At 42.5% G+C, this 26,621-nt stretch overlaps 1 protein-coding gene and 1 long non-coding RNA gene across 11 annotated transcripts in view; one reads left to right on the top strand and one right to left on the bottom strand.

The window, feature by feature from the left end:
* The window catches only part of NFIA (nuclear factor I A), a 398,911-nt gene extending 389,622 nt beyond the window's left edge, over positions 1–9,289 (top strand). For all 10 annotated transcript variants that reach the window (XM_033151951.1, XM_033151947.1, XM_033151946.1 and 7 more), the window contains one exon: positions 8,574–9,289. In XM_033151951.1, coding sequence (XP_033007842.1) covers positions 8,574–8,591 — 18 coding nt within the window. In that variant the 3' untranslated portion in view covers positions 8,592–9,289. The remainder of the gene's footprint in view (positions 1–8,573) is intronic.
* Positions 309–18,288, bottom strand: LOC117048295. The gene is made up of 2 exons (XR_004426826.1): positions 18,249–18,288; positions 309–517 (listed from the first exon to the last, which is right to left on the bottom strand). It is a non-coding gene; the product is annotated as an uncharacterized LOC117048295 (long non-coding RNA).
* Between the last annotated feature and the right edge of the window lie 8,333 nt (positions 18,289–26,621).

Here is a 26,621-nt window from a genome sequence, read left to right as displayed (position 1 = left end):
GGTGTTTTTTCAATGTTCTTTGAATCCCAAAGAAAGACTTGCCAGGAGGTTTCTTTTCTTTTCTTTTTTAAGTCCCCTTCCGCAGCTAGCCCTGGATATAGGCTGACATTCTCAAAGCAATGTAATTGCCATTTCAGACTTCCTGTTTAGGATTCAGTCAAGTAGATATTGTTTATGGTTCATAAAACCTTACTACTGTGAGGATTTTAGGACACTGGCAGTATAGAGCCTCAACTTTCATAGTGCTGTAAATTAGGGAGGGGGGAGTGTGATAATACTCCTCTGAGGACATTAAAACAGAGCTCAGCAATGGTTAAATGGAATTTTATAAGCACATTCAGTGTGGAACTGTTTTGCATTACATGAGTTGAATACCTTAGAGATGACACACATCTGCAGGCACTTTATTAAATCCTTAGTCAGCACTTTTCAACCTGATGAGATTACTTCTTCATTGACTGGAGAAAGGAAAGTGAAGATCTTGTACTGGACTGCAGAATTCTTCTTGATGTTTCACCTTGAGCATGGGGGGAAGGACAGTAAAATCCATTTTAGGACAACACAGAATTGTAGTAGCCCCAGGTATGGGCAAAAAAAGAGAGAAGTCTTCGTGCAGGCCCAGTAAATGGTCTGGGCATTTCTGATGCTGCAGATTTTCTGAAGCTGTTCAGATGTGGACCTGAGTAGTTCCTTGCACTAGAAACCACTGGGAATCCCATATAAGACCATATATTTAAAAAATTGAAATATTGAATACATTTCTGATTGCATATTACCCAACATGCCAAAAAGTTCTTCCAGCACAGAGATACTTGTTTTTACTACTTAGATGGATCTGTGAATCACAGACCAAATGTGAGCATATTTGTGGCAGCACGTGTAAGTGCTTTTAAACACCCCCTTTATTTTGAAGTTTACATTTTCTTTCAATTGTAAGGCTGAAAGTTTGTCAAAAGCTGCTATTCGAAAACAATCCAAAATATTTTACCCTCACACCTGGAGTGGTGGAAATAGGGAAAGGGAAATTTAAAACACTACCACAGTAGAACCACTGCCTATGAACTTTTTTCTGTGAAACATTATGAATTTGTTGTGAATCCAGTAAATGAACATGCTCTTTAATGCCTTTGAAATGCAAACAAACAATAATCAAGGGTAGTTGCATGTTTGGGGGCAGGGGAGGCAGACTCCTGACATTGTAAACAGTGTACTGGGGCATTTTATTCTGAAAAAAGGCATCTTTGGTGGTCAGTTGAGTGTTGAACATCTCTGCAAATGATTTTTTTAGTGTCCAGTTTGGCCAGGAAAGAGTTAATCAGCTTTCCATTGTGTCAGACCAGACAGTGAGTGGTGCCTCCAGGAGTCATATTGACACCCCCAGTGCAGGGTAACTCTATTCCTTTATTGACATGTTGCTCCTCAAGAACACAACAGCACTGTCTGCAAATCATTGCTAAAATCATCTTTATAAAAAAAAAAAAAGTTTGAAAGCCTTAAGGCTTAGACAAAGGCACAAGAGCTGCAGTGCGCAGCTCAAAACTCCGGAGTCAGCAACTTCTATTGATTAAAAACTAACCTTTAAAGTAACTCTCAGAGTGTGTGGTTAGCATTTAAATTTAAACATGTCATGAGTTGATTTGTGTTACTGAATACCAACTCTGAAGGAGTTACATTCACATCAGATTTTTTTTTCTAATTCCCTTAAGCAGCTAAAGTATTTCATGAAATGTCAGCAGGGCAGGAGAGTGGGAGAGAGGTGTTTATGGGGAGAGGGTGCGACTGGCATGAGCCTCGTATAAGTTTTCTTTCCCATGCAAATATTCAACTCTTTCTCTCCCCCTATCCCACCTCAGTAAAAAAAAAAAAAAAGTGTGGGGAGTGCAACACAATAATTAGCCCTTTGTCTAACTTTCCCAAGTGCCAGAGAGAGGCTGATTAATTAAATATACAACAGCATTGGGTTTTGGAGTGGGGGTCTCGCTTGCTGGGTAGGTCGTAAATTAGGCTGAATAAATACTTCAATGTGTTTGCAGTGGCCCTGCTACGTCAGAGCCACTGGAAGGTTGGTGGGAGGAGAGCAGAGTGTTTCTTGCTAATGATAGTCACGTCTGGGTCTGTCTGGTTGCTCGTAGCAACCAGACATGATGTAACACCAGGATGAACTTGAACTTGGGGGACTTGAAAAGGGAACAATAGACCAGAGCAATCAATAAAGCCTATTTCAGTGAAGGATTACAGAGCTGCTCTGGGGTAACCTTGTCTGCAAGGCACACACTGAATAGTAAGATGGGTGAAGAAACTTCCCCACCCACCCACCCTGTTTTGAGAGGAGTTCAGAAGCACTGCAGATTCTCCCCCCCCCCCAAAAAAACCTGTGCAGTGAGTAGCAAAGGAAAGAAGTGGCATGGAAAAGTGCACCCCCTGCTGTCCAAAATGTGCACTGAGTACTGTATTATTAAAAGAAATACCATACACAAGCTACATTCTGAAAAAAATGCAAATAGTTTCAAGCGTTTTACTACATTTCCCAAAGTGACACAGGCCATCTACGCATCCAGACTGTCTGAATCAAATCCCTGTAATTTTGGGATGGTTACTAACTGACAATTAACATCAACCAGAAGAACAGCAGCAGCAACAACAAAACACTATAAATTAAGACCTAGATATCGTTCTTGATCACTACTTTGAAAATTAGTTCATCCTAACACTTCTCATTTGCCTCTGTCAGTTGCATACTTTACATGGGACTTGTTTCAATAAATCAGTAAATCTGTAACAGGAATGATACTTTAAATGCTTTTAAAATAACAATCATGTTAGGTGTGTTATCAAGTTGCATTGGAAGCCCCTATCAACTTGATAGGCAGGTTCTGATGATAGCTTCTCTAACAACTAAGGACAAATGGTCTTTCTCTCAATTTAAAACATGTGGCTTCTTGCTAGCAACTCCTAGAATCATGATTCTAAACTTGGGTGGTGTGTGGATGTCTGCTGTGCAGGGTAATGTTTCGCACCATCCAAGCTTTACTGTTCTCTAATAACACTTACATGAGAGCAAATTTTATTGAAATGAATACAAGAAGTTTGTGAATATATATAGAATTGATGTGTTTGAATCAGTGCACTATTAGTAAACACTGATCATAGTGGCCCTAATGAAAGCTGTTTACTCAGTTCAGTTGTGTAAATAATGTACCATTCTTTACTCACTTGAGTAATTTTATCAACGCCAATCTATATTAATTTGGTGAATAGCACTGCTAATAAAATAATGAGCTAAGGCACCCTAACCTTCACGAAAACCTTTTGAACAAAACCTTTTGAACAAAAGTTACATATAAAAACTACCCTGTTTCTCATAAAATAAGACGTGCCTATAAAATAAGCCATGGGAGGATTTTCAAGCATTCACAAAATATAAGACATACCCCAAAAATAAGCCATAGTGCTGGGCGCAGTTCTAGAGGGCGCCAAAGAAGAGGAAGAGGCCTGTTGGGTTGGCACCCAGACCCGGATGTTGCTGCTGGTGCAACCCCGTCAAAACGCCCAACAAGAGCCGCAGCGCATGCTGCCTGGAGCCACGAGCCAGCGGGACCCAGCAAGAGCCTCCTCCTCCTCCTGTTGGCTTCTGGAGGTCGCCTCCTCCCTCTTCTTCCTGCCGTGGCTCGGGGTGCTCCGTGCGGCACTGCTGGGCACTTTGTCAGTACTTCAGCAGCAGCAGCAACAGCCAGTTCCAGGCGCCAAGCCGCAGCAGGAAGAGGAGGAGGCTTGCCAGGTCGGCGCCCACCGCCCCGAGCCTCCGGGAGCCAGCAGGAAGAGGAGGTGGCCTGCTGGGTCGGCGCCAAGCAGGGCCGTGTGCCCCGAGACAGCTGGACCAAGCAGCAGCAACGCCGGCCGTGGCAGGAGGAGGCAGGTGCCCAGAACTATACGGTACTTAATAAAAAAATAAGACACCCCCAAAAATAAGCCATAGGCTTATTTTCTTAAGTAAAATAAATATAAGACGGTGTCTTATTTTTGGAGAAACACGGTATTTCATTTAATTACTATCAGTCTAGCTCTGACTCATAAAATCAGAAAAGAAAGATGGTGAAAGTGTGTGTGTGTGTGTGTGTGTGTGAGAGAGAGAGAGAGAGAGAGAGAGAGAGAGAGAGAGAGATGAAAAAAGACCAAAGAATTAGCCAGTGGGATGAAAAAGGAAACTAGTCATCTGAATTGACTGTGTTTCTCTTGCCAACTTATTTTTAAATAAAGCAATATTTATTTAACTTGCCTCCATGACATACTGCCAAAGCTAAAAATCATGTAATCTTAAAGCCAGCAGGATTTTTGCTTTTCTTTGTTAATATGCAATTTAAATATTAATAATACTGGGTGTTTTGGTGTAAACTCATTTTGTCTGAGAAATGACAGGGACAGTAAAAACACCACCTTGATTTGTGTCACCTAGCTGATTATTTATTTATTTATTATGTCACTTATAAAATCCAGTGATGCAAGGGCAACGTGTTTTGTTTCTGTCAAAGAAAGAAAGAAAAAAGGTGCAAATTATTAAAGCTGGACAGCCAGAAAATCTTTACATATAGTGGATGTGGTGTTAGACTTCAGTGATCCTGGCCTAATCACGGCCTAGCCTACCTCACAGAGTTGTTGTAAAAACTGCTTTTTCTTGGGGGTACGCACACCCCTAAACATTTTGTGAATCTAAGTTTGGCCTCATTGAGGTGCAGTATTTCAAAAGGAAATAGGGGTGGGAAAATGAGAGTATACGCATAAACATTTTTTTAGGGGGAGGGAAGCACTGGTTGTAAAGATAAAATGGAAAGGCTCTGTGTAAGCCACTCAGAACTCCATAGAAGAATGAGAGGATACTATTGCAATAGGTAATGGTAACAATATTAAAAAAAACAGAATCAAAAGTTAGTTTCAAGCATTACACCAGTGTGATTCAGCCCCACTCCTCCACACCAGTGCCAATTTCCACTAGGTGCACATGGCAATGGCACTGAGATGTTCTTCACAGTTGGGCTGACTTCTGAGACACAGTGAACACAAGCCTGCTTCCATATGTAAGAAGTTTTGGCAACCTTCAAATGAGCATATGGATGTTTGAATCATGGTATTTGAAAGATAGTGGAGGGATGGTTTAAATGGATAACGGAAGTCACAGTTGTGTATAACTGAGCTCATGGTGGCCTTTAGTGTTGTGTCTGCTTGTTCAGCTGACAGTAACAAGGCCTTGCCTAGTTATTTTATATTACCAGGGTTCAAAATCAAATAACTTTTTATTGGGTTTTGATTCTTCTCACGCCTTCATTGATTTGGTAGCTTTTCTGATGTAAACCATCAGGCCTGAAGAACACAAAATGTATTGTTGTGAGTTTGGGGCTGGGGGCTTGGCCATATGCCTGAGATCCTTTTAAGGCCTGTATCCAGCCAGGGTTAAAATCTAATAGAGGATTCAGTTATTCACGTTCTTGGTAATAGCGTATGTATGGGTCATGAAAGTAACAAAGGAAGTGACACTGTGCCAGAGGAAAAAAATGGGTGGGTTCTTCTCCCTCAACTGGCTAGTAGTTAGAAAGACAATGACCAGAGTTAAAGTATATGAGCTACAACAGGGGTCAGCAACTTTTTTCAGCCGTGGGCCAGTCCAACGTCCCTCAGACCATGTGGTGGGCCGGACTATATTTTGGGGGAAAGTTGAACGAATTCCTATGCCCCACAAATAACCCAGAGATAATAAAAGCACACATTCTACTCATGTAAAAACATGCTGATTCCTGGACTGTCCGCGGGCCGGATTGAGAAGGCGATTGGGCCGCATCCGGCCCCCGGGCCTTAGGTTGCCTACCCCTGAGCTAGAAGCAGGAGGATGCAGGATAGGAATCCCGAGAGACAGAACCATGCTTGATTTCTGCTGGAATCCAAGGCTGTGGATATGGGAGACCCTCTTGGGGTGTTAATGGTATGGGTCCCTCCATCGTAGGTTCAGGTTGTATATATGTTGTAACTAATACATCATAAAGGCACCACAGTCTCTACTGTCCCTCATTCTGAGGAAACCAAACCCTGAGTAAGCACCTTGAACCCCCGGGATCTTGCACCGCTCCGAGATTGGGGTGATGTGCAACAGTATTCTGAATCTATTGGAAATAAAACAATTCACCTCTCCAGCCCCCTTCCTGCTGTGGTTCACCTCAGTCTGTCATGACAGACATCTGTGCCCATTGCTTTGTATTTTATGGAGTGCTATGATACGTTTTAGTTTAATTTCATGGAAGACAGCTTTTATCCAGGTTTAACCTTTATTTACAAACATAGACTTGGCCAGAGAGAGAAGTATCAGCACTTTTGCTGATCCAGTTGCCTCTTATTTCAGGGTTCATCTGCTGTGTTCCTCATAGCAACTGACAGTGATGTCAGTCAGAGCCGTCTCATTCATAGGGGCAGGTGGCGCGGTGCACCAGGGCGCCAGGCCCCCCAGGGGCGCCCCCGCGAGCCCGCCGGCATACCGGGCGCCCCCTCCCCAACCTGCCCCCGCCCTGAGGGGCCTGGCACTGCAAGCCAGCCACCCTCCGGAGCCCCAGCTGGAGCGCTGGGAAGGGCGCGCAAAGCCCCGCGCTGCTCCAGCGCCACGTCCATCATCCCCCGAGGGGCGGCCAGCGCGGGAGGGAGGTGGGCGAGTGGGGGATGAGGGGCGTGGCGCTGCAAGCCGGCCACCCTCCGGAGCCCCAGCTGGAGTGCTGGGAAGGGCGCGCAAAGCTCCGCGCCGCTCCAGCGCCACGCCCCTCATCCCCCGTTCGCCCGCCTCCCTCCCGCGCTGGCCGCCCCTCGGGGGATGATGGACGTGGCGCTGGAGCAGCGCGGGGCTTTGCGCGCCCTTCCCAGCGCTCCAGCTGGGGCTCCGGAGGGTGGCCGGCATGCAGCGCCACGCCCCTCATCCCCCGCTCGCCCACCTCCCTCCCGCGCTGGCCGCCCCTCGGGGGATGATGGACGTGGCGCTGGAGCAGCGCGGGGCTTTGCGCGCCCTTCCCAGCGCTCCAGCTGGGGCACCGGAGGGTGGCCGGCTTGCAGCGCCACGCCCCCATCCCCCGCTCGCCCACCCCCCCTCCCGAGGGGCGGCCAGCGCGGGAGGGAGGTGGGCGGAGAGGCGGCCCACCGGGGGCGCCGAGGGATCGTCGCGCCAGGGCGCACGATCCCTTTGAGACGGCCCTGATGTCAGTTATCCATTTTACATGTTATAGCCACAATTCAGAACTGACAATAGAGAGGCAGCCTTGATGTGGCAATTTTAAAACATAGATCTTAGCCTTTTTTCCATTTTAGCAATTGGACCTTCGTGTATATGGCACAATATTTTCACATGCATAAATTTGGTCCGAGATTGATACAGCAAAAAAACACACCCCTTTCCAGGATTTCAGGGGAATCCAACTGTGTTTGGGCACATATGAATAGAATCCAGGGGTGTGGTTCAGTTGTGGGAAATGTATAGGTAAACTAAGTTTAGCCACAACCTTCAGATTACTTTAATCCAAGATGGTCTTAATGGTTTCATGGAATGTGTAGCTCATGATACTCATTGTATTGCCAGAATTTCTAAAGTTCCAAGCAGCTCCTGAAATCTTTATGTGGCAAAAAGCCATATGCTTCTTGTATTGTTGCTTTATCCTCTCTCCTCAATTGCCTAAACCTATTTTTGGGTTCCCTACAGCAGTGGTTTTCAACCAGTGTGCAGTGGCACCCTGGGGTGCCTTGAATGATGGTCAGGGGTGCCATGGGCAACACTGGCCTCTGTCCCTCTTTCCTTCCCTCCTCTGATGCCCTCTCACATCTCTGCCTCCCAAAGGATTGCACAGCTGTTTGTTGCAGCAGCAGTTCTGGCTACAAGCTTCCCAGGCAAATGGTGCCTCTGGGGCTGACCAGGGGGTGCTTCCCAGGCCACTGTGGGGCAGTGTGAAGAGGCACCTCTCTTTGGGGCAGAGTGGAGAGCTCAGAGACCAGGGCAGCAGCTGCAGCTGCCCAGAAGACTCCCAAGGAGAGGGGAGAAGAGAGGAGGCTGAGGGAACACTCCACAAGGGAGGGTGTTCAAAAAGGGCTGAGGGGCTGCCGGCTCTGCGGGCAAGGGGTGACATAACTGGGCTCCTGAGCCCCACAGGGGTGCTGCGGAAAGAATGAAGTTGGTCAAGGAAGCCGTGGACCCAAAATGGTTGAAAACTTCTGCCCTACAGGTTTATTATTTAAGTGACAGTTCATAGATAGAGCAGCACTCATGACATCTTGTGTCTCTTCCGTATGTTCAAATATACACACATCAGTCACATCTGTGTAATGATTTGCAATTTTCTTATTTAGTGTTCATAAAAAGAATAAGGAGAGGTGCAATGTCATCATGTGATTTCACTGGTTTAGTACCTTGGCACAAGAAATAGCCAAATGGATGCACTGTTAATTCCTAGGTTTCTTTACACTTAGCCATGAAAATGCGAGGGATTTTGCTGAAAGCACTGCATAAATACTTAAAAAATAATAATATCTTCCCTTTCTTTTCTGTTTCCTTCTTGCAGTCCTGGTACCTGGGATAAAACTCACAGCTTCCCACCACCCACCAGACAGACCACCTGACCCCTTCCCAACTCTGTAACATGGAAGCAGCAGCAACACAGTGCAGTTCGCATCCATGGAAGGGGAGATGAACAGATATTGACAGCAAGCAACTGCTCGCATTCAGAAACGGCAAAAGTTATGGTTGATTGACAAGGGCCGTAACATTGTTTGGGGGGGGCGGGAGAAGGGGATTTTTTTAAACAAAAGAACACCTTAGTGACCGATGTAATTTCTCATATGGTGCTGGAAATGTTTGGGCTTCATAATTTTTGAAGTGTTTCAACTGGTAGTGTAAGCATTAGGGACACTGGGTAGTAGAGCTAGCCTGCTGGCTGCTTACTGACTTGCTGTTATAACACTTTCCACATGGCGCCTAGCTGTTTTACAGTATTTTCACTGATTAATTTCCCATATAGGTGTGGGACTTCTTGAGAGATCATGAGGAACACACATACATGATAACTTTTGTAGTAGCTGAATTCTGCAATATAGAACTTACAGGACAGACATGGGGCATGTTTTTTCTGTAACATATCAGGTGTTTTGTTTTGTTTTTAATTTTACAGTCGGCAGTTAGATAAGTGACATGAATCATAAGAGCATTATCAACAGGTTGATTTCCACTCAAGTTGCAGAGAAATATAAAATATCAACCTACTGCTGTTCACATGAAAAAAGGTTTAAATGCTGCACTTACATGAAACATTTTTGATGATTTTCAACATGATATAAAATTCACACGGAAATGGGGAAGTTGGTCTGTTTTGATAGAAACTGACAGGAATCAATCAAAACAATCGAATTTTGAATTGAGAAAAGTGCAATTTCATTGGATAGCTAAATATCTTTGTAAGATAGAGATTGTTGAAAATTCTATTTTTGTTTTCCAAGTCCTACCACCCCAGGACTCTAAATTATCGGGGTAAAAAACAGCCTTGCAAGAAAAAAAGGGGGGGAGCTATTTTTGCTTTTTATGTTTTTTATTGTTAAACTTGTGTCCCTTTAAAACTGAAGGAAATTTAAAAAGAAATACAAAATTTAATGGTGCTTTTACCACAATATGTTATCTACATTAAATGCTAATTAATCATTTTCTGTTATCAAAGCACATAATTAAAATTAAATCATAATATCTGTTAATTTTATAAGCTAAAAGTCACTATAATAGATTATGCCAATTCTGATAAAATAGTATGTGTTTCCGGCAATATAGGGTATATCACTTCTCAAAATACTTTGGCCACAACCAGACACAGAGGTAGGTGTGCTTAAGCCCATTGAAACAAATGTCCTTAAGTATGCTTCACTCTGAGTTGGACTGTGGCCCTTGAGCTAATAAGAGAAAGCTGTCCAGAAAATAAAACGCCTTTGTGTCCCTGAACTGGCGTTGGTTTTTTTCTGAACTGCAAAGGCAACAAAACAGAAGCAAAATGCTGATTCTACGTCTTATACCAGTTCAAAGCAAGGACACTTGCTGAGAAGAAGAAAAAAAGTTTGGACCCAAAATGTCCTGAATCTTATGTACAAAAAAAAAAGAAAAAGGAAAAAAAAAACAGGAAAAAATGCAAGTGATTTTTTTTTCCTACCAGACAGCGGAGCACCCCTTTGCTTCCCATGCAACTTTAAGAAGGTTTCCTATATTATACATATATATACGTTCTGGTTGGCGAGTCTCGCTAATCAGAGAAATTCTCTGCATGTTCTAGTGTTAGTAACTAATTTTTATATAGTTAATGTAGGGTAAAGTAGAGTGCATTAAGACACAATATTGTAATCCCTAATCCAGGCACTTGCCTTTAAACTATGTTTGTTCGGCCCTTCAGAAGGGTTTCTACTACTGTCCTATACAATCAAGTAAACTGAATTTCTTGGGAAGACACTTTGCTCCTCATCTTTTCCCTGAAACTAATTTTTTGTTTTGTTTTGTTTTATTGATTTGCACGAAACAAAAACAAAAAAAATTCCATATCAATGTGCCTTGCCCTGGATAGCGATTATTTGTGGAATTGTTGCACATGTTCCTATATTGAAAGGGGTTTTTTCCCTAGTCAAGCATTTGGAGACACTTTTTTGTAAATGTGACTTTTATGTCAGCCATTGTCAGTTTCAGCATCTTAGAATTCAGTAGGATGTTAGTTGTTCCACAGATAGCGGTAGTGTTTTCTTGTCCTGTACGGTCAGTGGCAGTGCTATTCTGAGATCTGTAGATGCTAGATTATCAGTATTTTTGATGTTGCTGCATTTTACATTTTATTTGGAGTCTTCCTTTTGTTTTTTTTGTTTTTTCCCCAGATATATGAAAATATGCAATACCTGCTTATATCATGTAGAAGAAAAGCTTAGCAATTCTTAATTTTTCTTTAATTTTTTTTTTATTTGACCAAAGTCGGTGCTGCACTTGACGCAGTGTATTTTAGGTGTTTGTCTTTGTACTTTTTGTGATTTTTGAATGCACACGCAGGAAGGGCTCTTCTTAGAGAAGCAGTCAAACTGTGAAGCACTAAGCTGAACCCTGCTTCAAGCAATTTTTGTTTTACAACTGTTCCTTTCACAAGCAAGCCTTAAAAAAAAAACCTCCCTTTTTCTTCAAATCCCACACCCATTTTTATTAGCAGATTGCAATCAATCCACATTCAATAAAAAGTATATAATGCCCATTTTTATATGCACGTTTTTAAAACTTCCAAGTTCTGAAAATTGTTTACTGGTTATTCTCTATTTAAGGAAAAAAATGTTTTGGATTTTCATATATGTCAAATAAGTGGTTGAGTAGTCATTTGCTCCGTTGTATTGTGTGATTGTTAGTGTTATGGTATCACATCCACTAGCCAGCATCCTTTGCCTTCCCTATAGCACTTAGCAGGGCATTACTTTATTAAAACATATGTGCACTAAAAAAAATAAAAAATAAAAAAATTAGCAGCTTTCAGTGCTTCACAGTGAAGGGAAAAAAAGCCTAGACAAACATTTTGTCAGAACCTTGCTATAAGCCAAGGTATAACCAGTAAATTGGTTGTATATACAACGAAATTGCACCCTTTTTTAAAAAAAACAAAAACAAAGCAAACTAAGCAATAGTTTGGGCAGTTAGTTGTTTTTAGTGAGCATGCCGTAGTCATGGCCGCAAAGAGAGAGAGAATCAAATCTGCCCACTCAGAAGCGATGTAATTTGTATGTTGTATAGTTTTATTGATTACACTGATTTATTCTACCCTATTTTATAATGCAGGACTTTTGTAATGTTGTTTAAATGAGGAAAATTTCTGTCAAATTAGCTTAGTGGAATTTCTGATTGTTCGTTATAAAGGCAGCATTCATAGAATTGCTTTTCCCCCCTCTGGGAACTGGATTTAAGTTGAAAACTTTCCTGTTTCCTTTTTGTATGTATTTAAATACAGTTATTTTTTCCCCCTCCTTCTCTCGATAGTATAGCATATTCCTATGCTTGAGAAGTATAGGCTACTGAAGAACCATTGTAAATGGACATTGCAGATATGCTGTATTTTTGAAGGTGTTTTATCGTATTAAGTTTGAAGATGGTAAAGTTAGGGAATTCTGATCGGAATCTCATAAAACAAATTGTTTTAAAGGCTTTAAACATTAGGTAGGCGGTCAAGGGTGTTTACCAACAGGGGTTGTAAAGTATTAAAGACACTAAATTAAATTTTGGTTCATCTTATTATCATGCAGAAACACAGCAGTTCAGATCTGTTCAGGTGTGGAGAACAAACAGTTTTATTCCTCAAAGTAGAGCAGAGAATGGAGATCTGAGGGGAGACAACTGCATGGGGTGTGCAGTCTACAATAGAGAAATAATCCTGGGTCACACTTCAGAATCAGATTCACATGTCCATTCCCCCATTTCAAAACTGCTTTTTATTCTTTGTGCAAACAACTTTTCTTTCTGATCCTTTCTTTTAAAACTGCCAGATACACCGGCTCCCGCTCCCATTTTCCTCCTCAGTCCGCCCCCTGCAAAATAACATTGCTCTCTATGAACTGACTCCGCTAGTAGTTTCCTATTCTTTTGACCACTTTTCAAAATAGGACTTTAGCTTGTTGTCATTCTGCACACCCCTGCAATAAAGTATTTATTAATCATGTTATATAGTGATATCTAACGTCAGTCACCAGGAGTATACCTTGGCTGTTTGGTGATCTCTCCCTCTTCTCTTAAGAGTTGAAAAGTGAAGGAATAGAACCTTTTTCCCCACAGTATTCAGTCAGCCCACAGGAATATGTAAAATTCCTCTACCTAGTTTTCTTTCACAGTTTTCTTTTTGTTCCATATATTTTGCAGCTTTGTAGTAACAGTGTTAACATTTACTGTACACATACATACACACACAAAACAAAAGACAAAAAACCAAGATACATGGCATAAAACAGGTATTTTTCCTTGTGTTTTTTTTCTTTTTAAACAAAATATCACTTAATATTATACTTTGCATTGTGTCTCTGGAAATATCTTTCTTTTTTTCTTTTTTTTAAAAAATGATTTTACTTTGGTAGAAGGCCTCCATAGAACAAACACTGCAAACCACGACCGGCATGAAAATGTAAGGAGAGCTTCAATGGCACCTAAAAGAAACTCATCTTTCATGAGATCTATTGGGGGAGGTCTCATGAAGTGAACTCTGCCTACCAGGCAAGGTTTCCATTAAATCAAGCTTACAAAGCCAATTTTGTCTTGAAGTCAATGCATGTATTACTGTTTGACAGTAAAACCCGGCTATGCCACCATCAAGTCCAAGGCTGTGCAATAGTCTAATTAGTATCGAGTACATTTTCCTTTTATTTTTTCCAATAAAAAAGCAGTGGGATGAAAATTGCTTTGATATATAGCAGGTAACATTGAAGCTATTCCATAGCACTTAACTGTAGTGAATACTGTGTCACCAATTCTGAAATCAATTTAATGTTTAATGCAAATCCATTACATGGTGCTATTACAGGCTGGCAAAATGATTTACAAAAATGTGACAACTTGGGGCTCAATTCACTCTGCTTTCCAACAATGTAAATGCATAGCAGTGTTTATCTGCATGAGAACTATGCACTAATATAAATCTGAAAAAAGAAATATATCAACTTTGGTATCTAGTTTCCGTTTACTTCAATCCTTGCCTTTTTGGTCATTATTATAAATGCCAGCTTTAGGACAGAAAGAAATATAAGAAAACCAGCATAATACCTGATATATTAAAAATGTAGTGCCTGTGAAATCTGTATTATATTGCTCTTCTGAAGTAAGATTTTTTCTACACCAGTAGCCTTCGCTGTCTGTCAGAACCTTCTGATATAGGTGATGTAAAATAACCGTACAATATTAATGCATGCTATTCCATAATGCTTAGTGAGCTGTATGAATATTACTCAAAGTTATGTTAGTCTTTTTTTCTGACTTGGTTCTTGTCAGATAGGTTTAAAGATATTTCACTGAGAACACAAATTCTGTTTTTTTTCCCTCCTTGATTTTGGGTGTTTTCAGTATTTTGGATATATACATTTAACTTAAAATTCAGTATTATTTGTTGGGGGCAATTTTTTTTTATTAATAAGGGCAGGCATAGGGTTTGAAATCAGAAATCCATGCCTGGTGGTATTTTTTCCTTTGCTTAGAAGCATCCATAAGAACTCTTAAGAGCTTATCTCAGAAGAAAAATAAGACATCATTTCAATGTAAGGAACAATTCTCCAACTTGGAACTGACATTGAAAGTGGTTTCTTCGTTGACAGTGTTTAAACCAGGTTCCCATGCTTGACCCTTCTTCACATCAGACCTCCTCATATTAAAACAAACTTTTAAGAACCTTTTTAAAAACCCAACCTCATGTGGCTATTTAGTTTCATGCACCGTTGCAATTTTTTCCTTCAAAAGTCTGTATAAACTTTGGGCCCGATTCATAAATAGTCACTAGGCATTAACATAGGATTTTGTTGTATGATTCTTTCCCTAAATTTGAGGTCCCCCTCCTCTGTCCCCATGACAAGAACAAATTTTAGCATTTATTGTTACCAAGAGTTCACCTGATTTCATGTCCATCAGGAAGCAGAACACCTTCAATATACACATCATTTGACAAGGGGAAGGATCCCTAGAAGATAATAAGTTGATGAAAGCATCCTTATTCTGCACTTTGCACAGATAAAGGATTTTTACTGTCCTGCTGAACAAAAAGATAATTCTCTTGGCATAATCTGCTAGACTTTGTGCAGAGGTTTTGTACTTCATAATCTTTCCGAGTGCAAAGCAATGTTAGAGCGAATACTTCTAATTCAATATTTCACTAGATTTCATGTACTCATTCCTGCATCCTCATTTACAGCAATGCCTCAAATCAGTGAACTCCCAGCACCACCACCACTTCAAGATAGAAAGGATGAAGCCAGGAATCATCATGATCTGTAGTATAAATGCAAGAGCTGAAAAAGACCCTGGCAATTCCATGTAGAGAAGGCATTCTACCTTAATCTGATCTTGGAGAGCACAAATAGAGCAAATTGTCTGAGTGGACAGTCTCCCTGTACCTTCACTTTCGTTGCTACTGTAAGAAGGCAGGAAACTGATTTTGCAGCCACTTTGCGGACTTGCAAAATGTGTTAGTGGGAACATTCAGCAAATGAGAATACCCACAATTGACCTGCTGTTGGCTTCTTTGCACAATTAGACAGTCAGCGGCTCACTTGCTCAGTTTTGCCAATCAAAGTACTTATGGACACAGTGCAACTCGCTCCCACTGGAGGCAGTGATGGCCACCAACCTAGATGGCTTTAAAAGAGGATTAGACAAATTCATGGAGGAGGGGGCTATCAAAGGTCCATGATGACTTTACTCTGACTCAGTATTTGGAGGCAGCAATGCTTCTGAATACCAGTTGCTGGAAACCACAGGAGGGGAGGGGGCTCTTGTACTTGAATCCGGCTTGTGAGTTTTCCATAGGCATCTGGTTGGCCACTGTGGGAACAGGATCAGGGACGTCTTAGCCATTGAGGCTACTGGTGCAAGGCACCACGGCGCCATGGCCTGAGGAGGGCGTCTGCCCTCCAGCCCCACCGGCAGCGCTGCTCTCGCCCACCTCTTCTCGGGCTGCGGATGCGGGGAGGCCGTCGGTGAGCCTCCCATCGGTGCTGCAGCCAAGGCTCCCTGGACGGCAGCGGCGCGCCACCGCTTTGGCCGAGCCGGCGGCGGTGGAGGTGGAGCACAGCTGGCATCCCCCTCCACACCCTCCAGCTGCCCGCCACGCCTGGCCTTGCCCGGTGGAGCGCAAGGGGCACCAGAGAGATCTTCGTGCCAGGGCACCAGATTTGCTTAAGACAGCCCTGAACAGGATGCTGGACTAGTTGGGCCACTGGGCTTGATCCAGCAGGCTCTTCTTCTGTTCAAATATTGAGAAATTCTTTTTCATTTTGGTGTAACAAAATGGACATGTGAGAGATCTGCTGCAAAATCACCTCAGCCCTGTGTTAATACCCCTGTGTCTCTACTTTTTTAATGAATCGGGTCCCTTGTGCCTCTAGTATCCTTGTATTGACTCTCAGAGTTATCATTTTAGTTTTATTATGTTCTGTGAAAATTTGCAATTGGTTGAGAATCACTGTGGGCATCCATTCTTTTTTCAACTAAATCTCTGCAGGTTTTTGAGCTGGTGTGGATTAGTTTAACTCTTGTATTCAACCATTAGTGCTACCACCCTCTCACATTACAATACGATTACTGGAAGCAAGTACTGCATTTCCTATGCAACAAAAAAGGAAAATAAAAAATTGCTAATGCTAACAAGACTTCTCATTCTTTACAGTGTGTATGCAAGTATCTTTTTGTATCTCTTAAACTCACTGTAGTGGGAGCACAGTTTTTAGGTGATATGGTGAAACAAGACATGTTGAGATCATTGTATGACGGCTTGATATAGAACCCAGGATGCTCCACTGAAATTTACACTGGGTTACCTTGTTGAAACACCATATATTAGTATTTTGTTTCAACGAGGTAGCCCAGTGAAAATGTTCAGGAGAGCATCTTGGGTTCTCTTATCTAAATATTCAGTCTACACTAGGGTTCCCAGAGATCCTCCCTACAACATTAAGAGCTTTGAATGGCCTCATATCAATTATCACACACTTCGTTCCAACCTGCTATGAAATTTAACAAGATCCCTCCTTTCTACAGCTGTCAGACAAATCTTCAAGCATTCAGTACAAGGCACTGCCATCTCAGTATCCCATCGTAAATGTAGGTCTGTCCTAAGAAGTTTTGCTATCTGTGCTACCCCATGTTCCACACTCCACATTGAGAAGCCAACTGGACTGGCAGATTACAAAGTGCAGGACAGGTGCTGCAATACCCACAGCTGATTTCTGGCCTCCAGCACCTGATCACCCATTGCTCTGGGCGCAGTTTCATGCTTACAGCGTCATGAGATGGTATGTACTTTTCACATAGGCAAAGAAATGTATGAATGGGGGAGGGTTTAACATTCAGGATATTTAAAAGGCCCTTTTCAAATTCTGCTGGCATGTAAGAACCTTATTGGACTACACAAAAAATCTGTGTAGTTCAGCATTCTGTTTCACAGAGTAGGCAACTAGGTGCCATTGTGAAGTCTGAAAGCAGGACAAGGCAACAGTAGCACTTTCCTTTCATTTGAAGCCTCTGGCTGTAGAAATGGTTTGTTGCTTCTGCCCTTGACGTGAGAATGATAGTCACATGCTGCATCCCTTGTTCTATCACCAAAATGGGGGGGGGGGGCGCTTCTGACCAAACTTATCTTCGGTTCTGTCAGACACACACCAAAAAAAGCCCCAGAGTGTTTGGGTTATATACAAACATGGTCAGAACTCATCCACAGCAGCTATACTAGGTTTCCAAGATAAGAAAATTAAAGAAGCCAGCAGGGAGGCTCCTAAGTACCGGTATATTAGGTTTTTTAAGAAGATGAGGAGATTAGGAGGTGATCACACAGACCTGCAATAAGGCTCAAGTTAAAGAAAACTGTTCTGGTTGCTGGGTGGGAGGATATATAAGTTTAAGAACAGAAAGAGCGTGTCAAGGTTCTTAAATTTTGTCAGAACATTGTTTCTTGGGCCAACTGGAAGGCATGCAGGACCAGGATCAGATTGCAGCCGGGGCCTGGGGAATTTGCCAGTGTCAAGCACAGTATAAGGTGGAGCCCCCTCCTGCATGTCCTCCTCAAAAGGGTGAGATTGAAGCAGGGCTCACAACTGGGTTATAATTTGAGTCTTGCTCTTCATAAGAATATTTGTTGTTGGCATCTGTCTGTCTTGAGAGACAATGAAATGCCCCACAGGGCAATGGGTAAAAGGCCTACAGCATCATGAGATGGTACGTACTTTTCAGCAATGGGATCATCCTAGTTGTGCGTGTATATATTATTATTTTGACACATTCATACGAAAACATACATGAAAGATAACAGTCACAAGAAGCTTTAGAAGAGGACTTGCAGCTAAGACATCATCCTCATCTGTCAACAGTCTAGAGTGGGGGGAGATTAATTTTTACCTGGTGCTGAAACAATGCCAGGCAGGCCTTGCTGGGGAGACCTGCCAGAAGAAAACCGTTGGAAATAATAATTTTGTAGCCCTAGTGAATCCAACATCAAGCATCTTACCTCTGTATTTCTGAAGCTCCCTCTGTGCTGAAACATACTGAAAAATAACACATTGCAGTTTAAAATACCCAGTTTCCATTTCATTCCAGATTACTGTATACTTGTTTGCCCTGATCCTGAAGGATAGCTTAATTGTGAGGGTTTCCCCATTGATCCTCATGGAGGGAACAAATCTGTTTGGCCAAGGCTATGCATGCAAATATCTCCTTCATAGTAATGACTGGTGAATCTCATGTGCCCGGGAACATTATGTGCACATTGGAGCTCCTGCACCCATACAAGTTCCCTAGATTGAGTCATGGTGTGTTCAGCTTTTACCTGCTGCATTTGCATGCTCTACACTGAGCACAGAATTTGGCCGACTTGGCCTATCAGGCAGAGAGCCGTACACCTCAGGCAGAGCAGAGTGGTGGGACTTCTGTTAACTGGCTATTTTAATCAGTATCTGGGTGCCCTCCAGATTCTAACATTGGCACAGTTTGGCTGGGATGGCCTAATTTTCACTGTATTAATATGCTCTTCTTGGGTAGGAAATTGCCAGCCGCTGGAGAGCCTAAACAAATGCCACAGAAATAAATGCTAATGCTTCAAGCACAAGGAATGCTCATGGCTTCAGTAACCTAGGTGCAAAGCTTGAATGATGGTTTAAAGCAAACCTCCTTTTGCACACGTGTCGTTACAAAATACTGAAAGAGGTCAGTTTTATTTTATTGCAGTTGGTGGCATCTCTCTCTCCTTCACACAAACACACAGGCTCAAATTGCAGTGGCCCAGTCATATGAGCTGTAAACCAGGAACTTCCTCAACATTCAGTGCTGTGAATTTTTACCTCTGCCCTGTCAGGTAGCTCCTTCAAGCTCCAGTCCCTGCTGCAAACAGAAATACAGTACTTTGGGTTTTCAGATTAGCTGTTCACCGGGAGCTGCTTCCTTTTTAACTACAGAACGCAACTGGGCCTTTAATACTCAACAGCCCAGCCTTCTTGCTGCCTCAAATGAGTAAAATTCCTATTTTTATCAATACAAATGGCTGCAGAGTTATAGTGGGCTGAAGAATGCACTCTCAAGGAAAAGATAAAGATCAGATGTTGTTTCATATCAAACATACAGCAAAACTCTATGTAACACATGACAAACCTGGACGGTTTCATCTTGCTGTACCTCAAAGAGGATCAACTCAGTTCCTGTTCCCACTGTTACCCCGCCTCCTGGCAAAAAAGAATAGTGGAGGAATGCCTTCCCTCCTGTCCTGCACTGTCTCAAGCAAGGTAAGACCTAGGAATACACTCTACTTCATCCTTCCCCACAAAATGAGGGGAAATAGCTAAACATGCCCCTCTCTCCTTCATTCTCCAGCAGAAGCGTGTTTGCAGCAGTGACTTTTTTGTGTTGGTGAAAGAGAAACAACACCTCTGTAAAAGATGATCAAATATCTCTAAAGCTTCGAAAGAGTCAGCACCGGGATACTTTCCTCCATCCACCTGACTGTTTTGACTGTTGCCAGGCCAAATCTATTCCTGAGTCACTTCCGCAGCATTGACGTGCTGAACTATTAAAAGCGCCTCAAGTGATTGGCTGGGAGGCACGGGGCCTTCTTAGCACGACAGGGGAAGTCCAGCAGGCCCCTTCCAGGACCCCCCGAGGCCAGGGGCAAGGGTACCCGGCTGCTGCCCCCTTCTGCGTGGGCCTGGTCAAAAACCCTAGCTACTCACCTCTGCCTGCCTCTTGGGGGGAATGCCACCAAACCAAACTTCCCCTCAGTCAGGCTCTCACCCTGGTTGAAGGCCACAGGCCTGTCTCACACGGTGCCTGGTCTCCGCTTCTATAGTCTGACTGAAAACACGGGCCAACCCAGCCACGGTCGATCCCACTCCCCATGGCAGAACTTGCTGCTATAGTAAGGCAGGCCCTGGCCATACCCACAACCCCACAGCTGCAGTCACTCAGGCAGCAATTAGACACCAGCCTTCACTACAAATAGCAAAAAACTCTCTTAGGCTACAAGGGAAACATGTACAGTATATGGGTTTTCAAAAATTGCAAGCTGGAAATGTGGAGAACTGAAGGTAAGTGGGGCAGGGAAAGTAAAAGACTGAATTTGGCAGGTTTGCTTGTCCCTGCTTTTGCTGTTTCTTTTTTCTTTTTCTTTTTTTTAAAGGAGGTTCATAATTAACAAGGGTACATGCAGTTTTCAATTCATAGAGGCCTTTCTACAGGTCAGTTGCATTCGGTGTGAGGACACTGCTGTCATAGAGATGTTGGGGGAAGGGGGGAAGAAAGGGGGTAGTGATTTTTCATTTTTGTGTGGCATTTTTGTGTCGGAGCTGCGAGGATAGGTTCTTCATTTATCTGTTTGTTTGTTTTTGTTTGTGGTGCAAGAGGCTGGAAAGCCCAGAGTTGGTTGCATTTAGTTGATTGCAGTGATTTCATTTGTGTGTGTGTGAGAGAGAGGGTGGCTGGGTGGGGGTCAGATTAGCCATATTGAGTTGTATGCTGTTGGGGGGGGTTATGTTGTTGAAATAAAGGGGAGCCATGCTGAGGTGAAGGCATCCTCTTTTGGGTTTGTTTCTGTTTGTTAAGAATATGGCTGTCCATTTAGGGGCCATGGAGTCTTTGGCTACATCACTGTTTATTGGGATATCTCGTATTTTATTTCTCGCTCTCCCACCCACATTTTTTGACAATGGTTAGTTGTGGAAACTTGGGAGGAGAAACTTCTCCCTTTGCAAGGAAGCTGGCTATATGTATATATGCTGCATATACACTACAGTAACAAAGAAACACCAACTATTCCATCTGCTCCTTGACTTAGAAGTTAGCACTTTTTCAGCAACTTGCCCTGATGTAGCTTCAAGCAATCAGTAGGTACAGAAACCTGCCTTGAAGGACTATGGTTTGCAGTTGCAGTATTATTTTCCCAAACCCCAGGGAACTATGTTGCATTCCTAGCTGTTAGGGCCTAACACCAGCAGGCAAAGTGTTCTGCCAGACTTCAAGGAAAGTTGAAGTCCCACTTCCAGGGATCAATTAATGGAACTTAAACAAACAAACAAAACAAAAAACTGACATTCACATTTTAAAGCCTAAAATGGCTCAATCTCTGCATGACAAATGACTGATCCCAAAGCTTTTCATCATAGAGTGACAGTAGCAGCATTGAGATTCAAATCTCTATCCCATCTATAAATCCTTTTAACAGAATGCCTACACAAAAGTTTCCAATACAGAAAGTCTCAGTGTCTTCGCAGCCCAGAGAGTGTTTATGATGTTTATGTTTATTTTTAGCGTGTGTAAGAAATTAGACATTTTCCTTCCTGCCTGAACAATACCATCCATAGCTGTTAAGGAGAGAGAGGGGGGGAGTGAGAGAGAGCCATCTCAGCTTATTTTCACTATTTCATTTTTAATCTGGCTGGCAGGTGTCTTCCACTGATGTCGAGACTGTTGGATCCATGATGTTGTTGATAACAAAGCCCTAGGTTGGGACACTGATCATGGTTTTAAGCTCAGGTGCTATGGTTTTAAGCTCTGGGCATGATTATTTTCTGAGAAAAGCCTCTTTTAACACATTCAGCCTGATTACACAAGGGCTAAATATGCCCCCAAGGTCCCCTGCATCTGCTCCACTCCTGACCTTCTCATATTGAACAGGTTGGCATGAAGGAAGTTGCTAAGTATGTTCACTTAGAAGCCTCATCACTATCAGAAACCCTGATAACACAGTATCTCATTTTTCCTTTTGTCTGCAAATTTTGTCCGCCTGGTTTCCAGTCATCTTTAGACCACTCTTACCCACACAAACAAAACTTCGCCTTCCACCCTGACAGCCTTTTGTCATGGACATCAAGAGGCATCAACCTGGAGGAGTCTCCTAATCCAAGAGCAGGAACCAGCTGGCCAAGAGTTTTCTGTAATCCACTCTTGTAATGAAGGTCAAGGGGTCCAGCTGGACTCCCTTTTGTGTCAATGTTCTCATCAGTTATGCTTCTGGAATATGTTTAGAAACCTTCCAGCACTAAAACAGCAGCCTCCTCTACCCCCAACCCCTTTGCATGGTGATAGCCTGAATATGTAAGGGGGAAACATAAGATTTGTTTTCTGGAGCCAGTTCAAGACTCCTGTTACAGTCTCCGCACAGGTTCCGGAACTCTGTTGGTTTGGTACAATATTTCAGTCTGGTAGCTCTGAGACATGCTTTTCCTACTGATGCAACTCTACTGGTGGGACAGTGGAGCAAATATCCTTTGCATGGTTCTTGCTTTCTTGCTGCAATCCAAAGTTCTCTTTGCAATCCTGAGTCCATTCATAGCCAGAGAACAGCTGAGAGAGGAGCAGGAGATAGTGTGCAAATGAGCAATTTCAATTCCCTGGTATATTTTAACTCCTTGCAAATTAACAGATCAAAACATTACAAGGTCCCTTGTTTGAGCTAAATATGTTTAGTTTTGGAGATATATAATCTTCAAGATTCTGCATCACCTTTCAAGCTTATTAATACTGCAGAGGCATCCTGAAGAATTCTCTTGGATGTCGTGGGTATGAGAAATAAAATACCAGCCTTTTAAATTTATGTTATTAGCTTATTGGGCTATTTAATCTCTTCCTTAAAGTGTAAAATGTTTCTAGGGACATGGGAAGAAAGGGAATGGAAAAGCATTATTAAGGGAGTAGGTTAGTCTAATGCCTTTTATCTGCCAGAGACAAGCCAGTACTGGAGATATTTATTGGTTCAGTACTTCGGCAACATGGTATTAATTGCCTCTGAGTGTTTTGATAGGTAGTTAGCACAAGGGTATTAATGAAAATAGCACCACTTCATTTTAAAATTAACTACTTGGCCATTCAGCAACATGAGCTGATAAATTATGGCAATAAATTTGAAATGGAGATTTATGTAATCATAACTCAAATTCTGCTCAGTAGGCACACTAAGATGAGGCTGCATGATAACTTCAGTGCAATCTTCCTTCTCACTTACTTAGAACAAAAGCCATATTTTTAAGGATTCCTTCACACTAGGCTTCTCCCTAAGCACTCACCCTTCTCTTCCCAGCTCCCCTTTGCTTCAGCCAGTTGCTACCCCCAAGACAAACTTGGCTGCAATTATGCTTTGCCGTAATTGCAAATATGGACCCTATAGTCCATATTCTTTATTTTGCATTTTGTCATATATTTTTAGGAAGTGTTGAATCTTGTTAATTTAGGTCTCTCTCCTTTTCTAACTTTTCCAGTCTTAAGTTATTCACATTCCCCACCCCAGTTTGTAATAATAATAATAATAATAATAATAATAATAATAATAATAATAATAAATAAGTTACAGGTGGGTAGCCGTGTTGGTCTGCCATAGTCAAAACAAAATCGAAAATTCTTTCTAGTAGCACCTTAGAGACCAACTGAGCTTGTTCCTGGTATGAGCTTTCGTGTGCATGCACACTTCTTCAGATACACTGAAACAGAAGTCACCAGATCCTTAAATATAGTGAGGGAGTGGGGAGGGGTATTGCTCAGAAGGGTGGTGGGAATGGGTGATCAGCTGATAGGTGTGGAAAACCTGTTGACGACTCTTAACGGCTGTAATTAGTCTTGCAGGGAAAGGCAAGTGGTGAGATGGCTAAAGATAGCTTTGTTATGTATAATGAGATAAGAATCCAATGTCTTTGTTCAGACCAGGTTTCTCCGTGTTAAAAAATAATTTATCCGTTAATAAAAAATAATACCATGCAAGTTTCTCATACTTGTCAGCAATTTTTCCTACTGTGCACATTTGTTGCAGGGCAGTTATCCCCAACAGAATGTGTGTTGGTGCTAACTATTCTTCTAACTCTAACCCCAACTCCGATAAGGACCAAGGCCAGCTAGGAAAGGGGACAGGGATCCTGCACCTTTAACAGCTGTGTGTAGAAGTGGGGCTTCCAGCAGGCTTAGCTCCACATAGCCATTAAGTCAAAGCATCTGTTTACTCACAACTGAGACAGGTACTAACTATCCATGTCATCGTAGTCCTGTGAAAAAAGATGGGAGGGGTGAGAGTTAAATATAGAACACCCTAAAGTTAGGGCCTAAACCTTCAAAGTACTGTAGGGATATTTGTTTCATTGCACAGAAGTCACGCTAGCCAAGCCTTTAAAGGCCTTCATGAATAAGTTCCCTTAATCAGCCTTTTCCCCCCTGACCAGTGATTCATCTCTGGAAAGAAATGAATGACAGCTAACAGCCTTAGGCAGCAACGAAATTGAAAAAGTGGCCCTATAAATGTATTTCTTATTATAGCACCTGCCCACATATTGCATTATTGTGACCTATTGGAAAGAAAGGTACTCTTTCAGTGACCCTGATACGTGGAGCTTAATCCACCTAATGTTTTCCTGCTTGTTGCAGAAATGCAAGTCAAGCTGACATGCTAGCTAACAGACGAGGTGCAGGACTTTTTGCAGGGATGCATTCTTACTGCACATTACAGTAAACTAGTGTGAGCTATGAACTGCAAGATAATGAATAGTGGCTGTATTTGCAAAAAGTCCATGTGGATTCGTCCCTGCTCCTCCAACAAACTAGTACAGTGTTACCTCTGGTTAAGTACTTAATTCGTTCTGGAGGTCCATTCTGAACCTGAAACTGTTCTTAACCTGAAGTCAAAACAAAATCGAAAATTCTTTCTAGTAGCACCTTAGAGACCAACTGAGTTTGTACTAGAAAGAATTTTCGATTTTGTTTTGACTATGGCAGACCAACACGGCTACCCACCTGTAACTTAACCTGAAGCACCACTTTAGCTAATGGGACCTCCTGCTGCCGCTGTGCCGCCAGAGCACGATTTCTGTTCTTATCCTGAAGCAAAGTTCTTAACCTGAAGCATTATTTCTGGGTTAGCGGAGTATGTAACCTGAAGCGTATGTAACCCGAGGTACCACTAAATTTCTAGAGGACAGATGAAATCTAGGACAGAAGTAGCCAATGTGCTCTGCATGGAAGGGCAGGGGAAGAGAAAGAAGCTGATGGTAATCCTAAACACACTTACTGGGGGGAAAGTCCCATTGAAGCAGAGTAAACATGCATCAGGTTGCCCTGACAGTGACAGGTACTAGTCACTGCTACTTTAGGAAACTCAGGAAACTCGTAATGTAAGTAAGCAGCATTGTGTTCAAATTGGCTACATTCATATGTGCCTGGCTTTCTCTTCTTGGTTAGATAAACTCTATTCTGTAAATATTTGAAGTAGAATGAAGTTGCATCTGGGAACTAAGTTATCTTTGGGGGAACTATACAATATGTACTCCTTGGTTCCTCTCACTTCATAATTTAGGGAACATCTCATGTACAAACCTAAGCAGGTTCCATAATTTCCACATGTGACAAGAAGTGGGATTACATGTAAACGTAATACTACTACTAATAATAGGGACGCTGGTGGCTCTGTGGTCTAAACCACTGAGCCTCTTGGGCTGCTGATCGGAAGGTTGGCGGTTCGAATCCCCGTGACAGAGTGAGCTCCCGTTGGTCTGTCCCAGCTCCTGCTAACCTAGCAGTTTGAAAGCATGCCAGTGCAAGTAGATAAATAGGTACCGCTGTGGCAGAAAGGTAAACGGCATTTCCGTGTGCTCTGGCACTCATCACGGTCCTCTATGTGCCAATAGTGGTTTAGTAATGCTGGCCACATGACCCGGAAAGCTGTCTGTAGACAAACGTCGGCTCCCTTGGCCTGAAAGCAAGATGAGCACCACAACCCCATAGTCACCTTTGACTGGACGTAAGCATCCAGGGGTCCTTTACCTTTTACCTTTTACTACTACTACTAATTTATTATAGCAAGAGGACAGAGTGGCTTACAACAATAAAAAGATCCAACGCTAAAAGCCAATAACAATCTATGCACACACACACACAAAACACAAACAATAGGGTTGGCCATTCCTTTAGATACTTGAGTACTTAACTATTCATAGTTTTGTATGCTAGTACCATCACCTTAAACTGGACCTGGCAGCTATGCTTTCAGGTTCAGTGTATCATGAACCTACCTTACTGTTGCATATAACAAGCAGGTAGTGGCATTCTGCACTGGCTGCAGCTTCTGGAGCATCTTCACGGACAATCCCACATAGAGCACATTGTAGTATTCCAGCCAGGAAGCTGTCAGAGAATGGGTTACTGTAGCTAGGTTATCTTGGTCCAAAATTGGCTGTACATGTTAAATGAGCTGGAGCTGGGCATAGGCCTTCTGTGTCACTGAGTCAACTTGGGCCTCCTGTGATGGTTTGAATACACTTCCCTTGCCCCACCCAAACTAGGTGAGCAAAAAGTTTCAGCAAAATAAAGACTGCTACCTGTTGGGGGGGGGGTATTCTTGCCAAGAATAGTTCCCTTGGCTTTG

Source organism: Lacerta agilis, chromosome 6, assembly GCF_009819535.1.
Source record: "Lacerta agilis isolate rLacAgi1 chromosome 6, rLacAgi1.pri, whole genome shotgun sequence".
In the NCBI taxonomy this organism is placed as follows: Eukaryota; Metazoa; Chordata; class Lepidosauria; order Squamata; family Lacertidae; genus Lacerta; species Lacerta agilis.
This window is presented reverse-complemented; position numbering and strand designations above follow the sequence as displayed.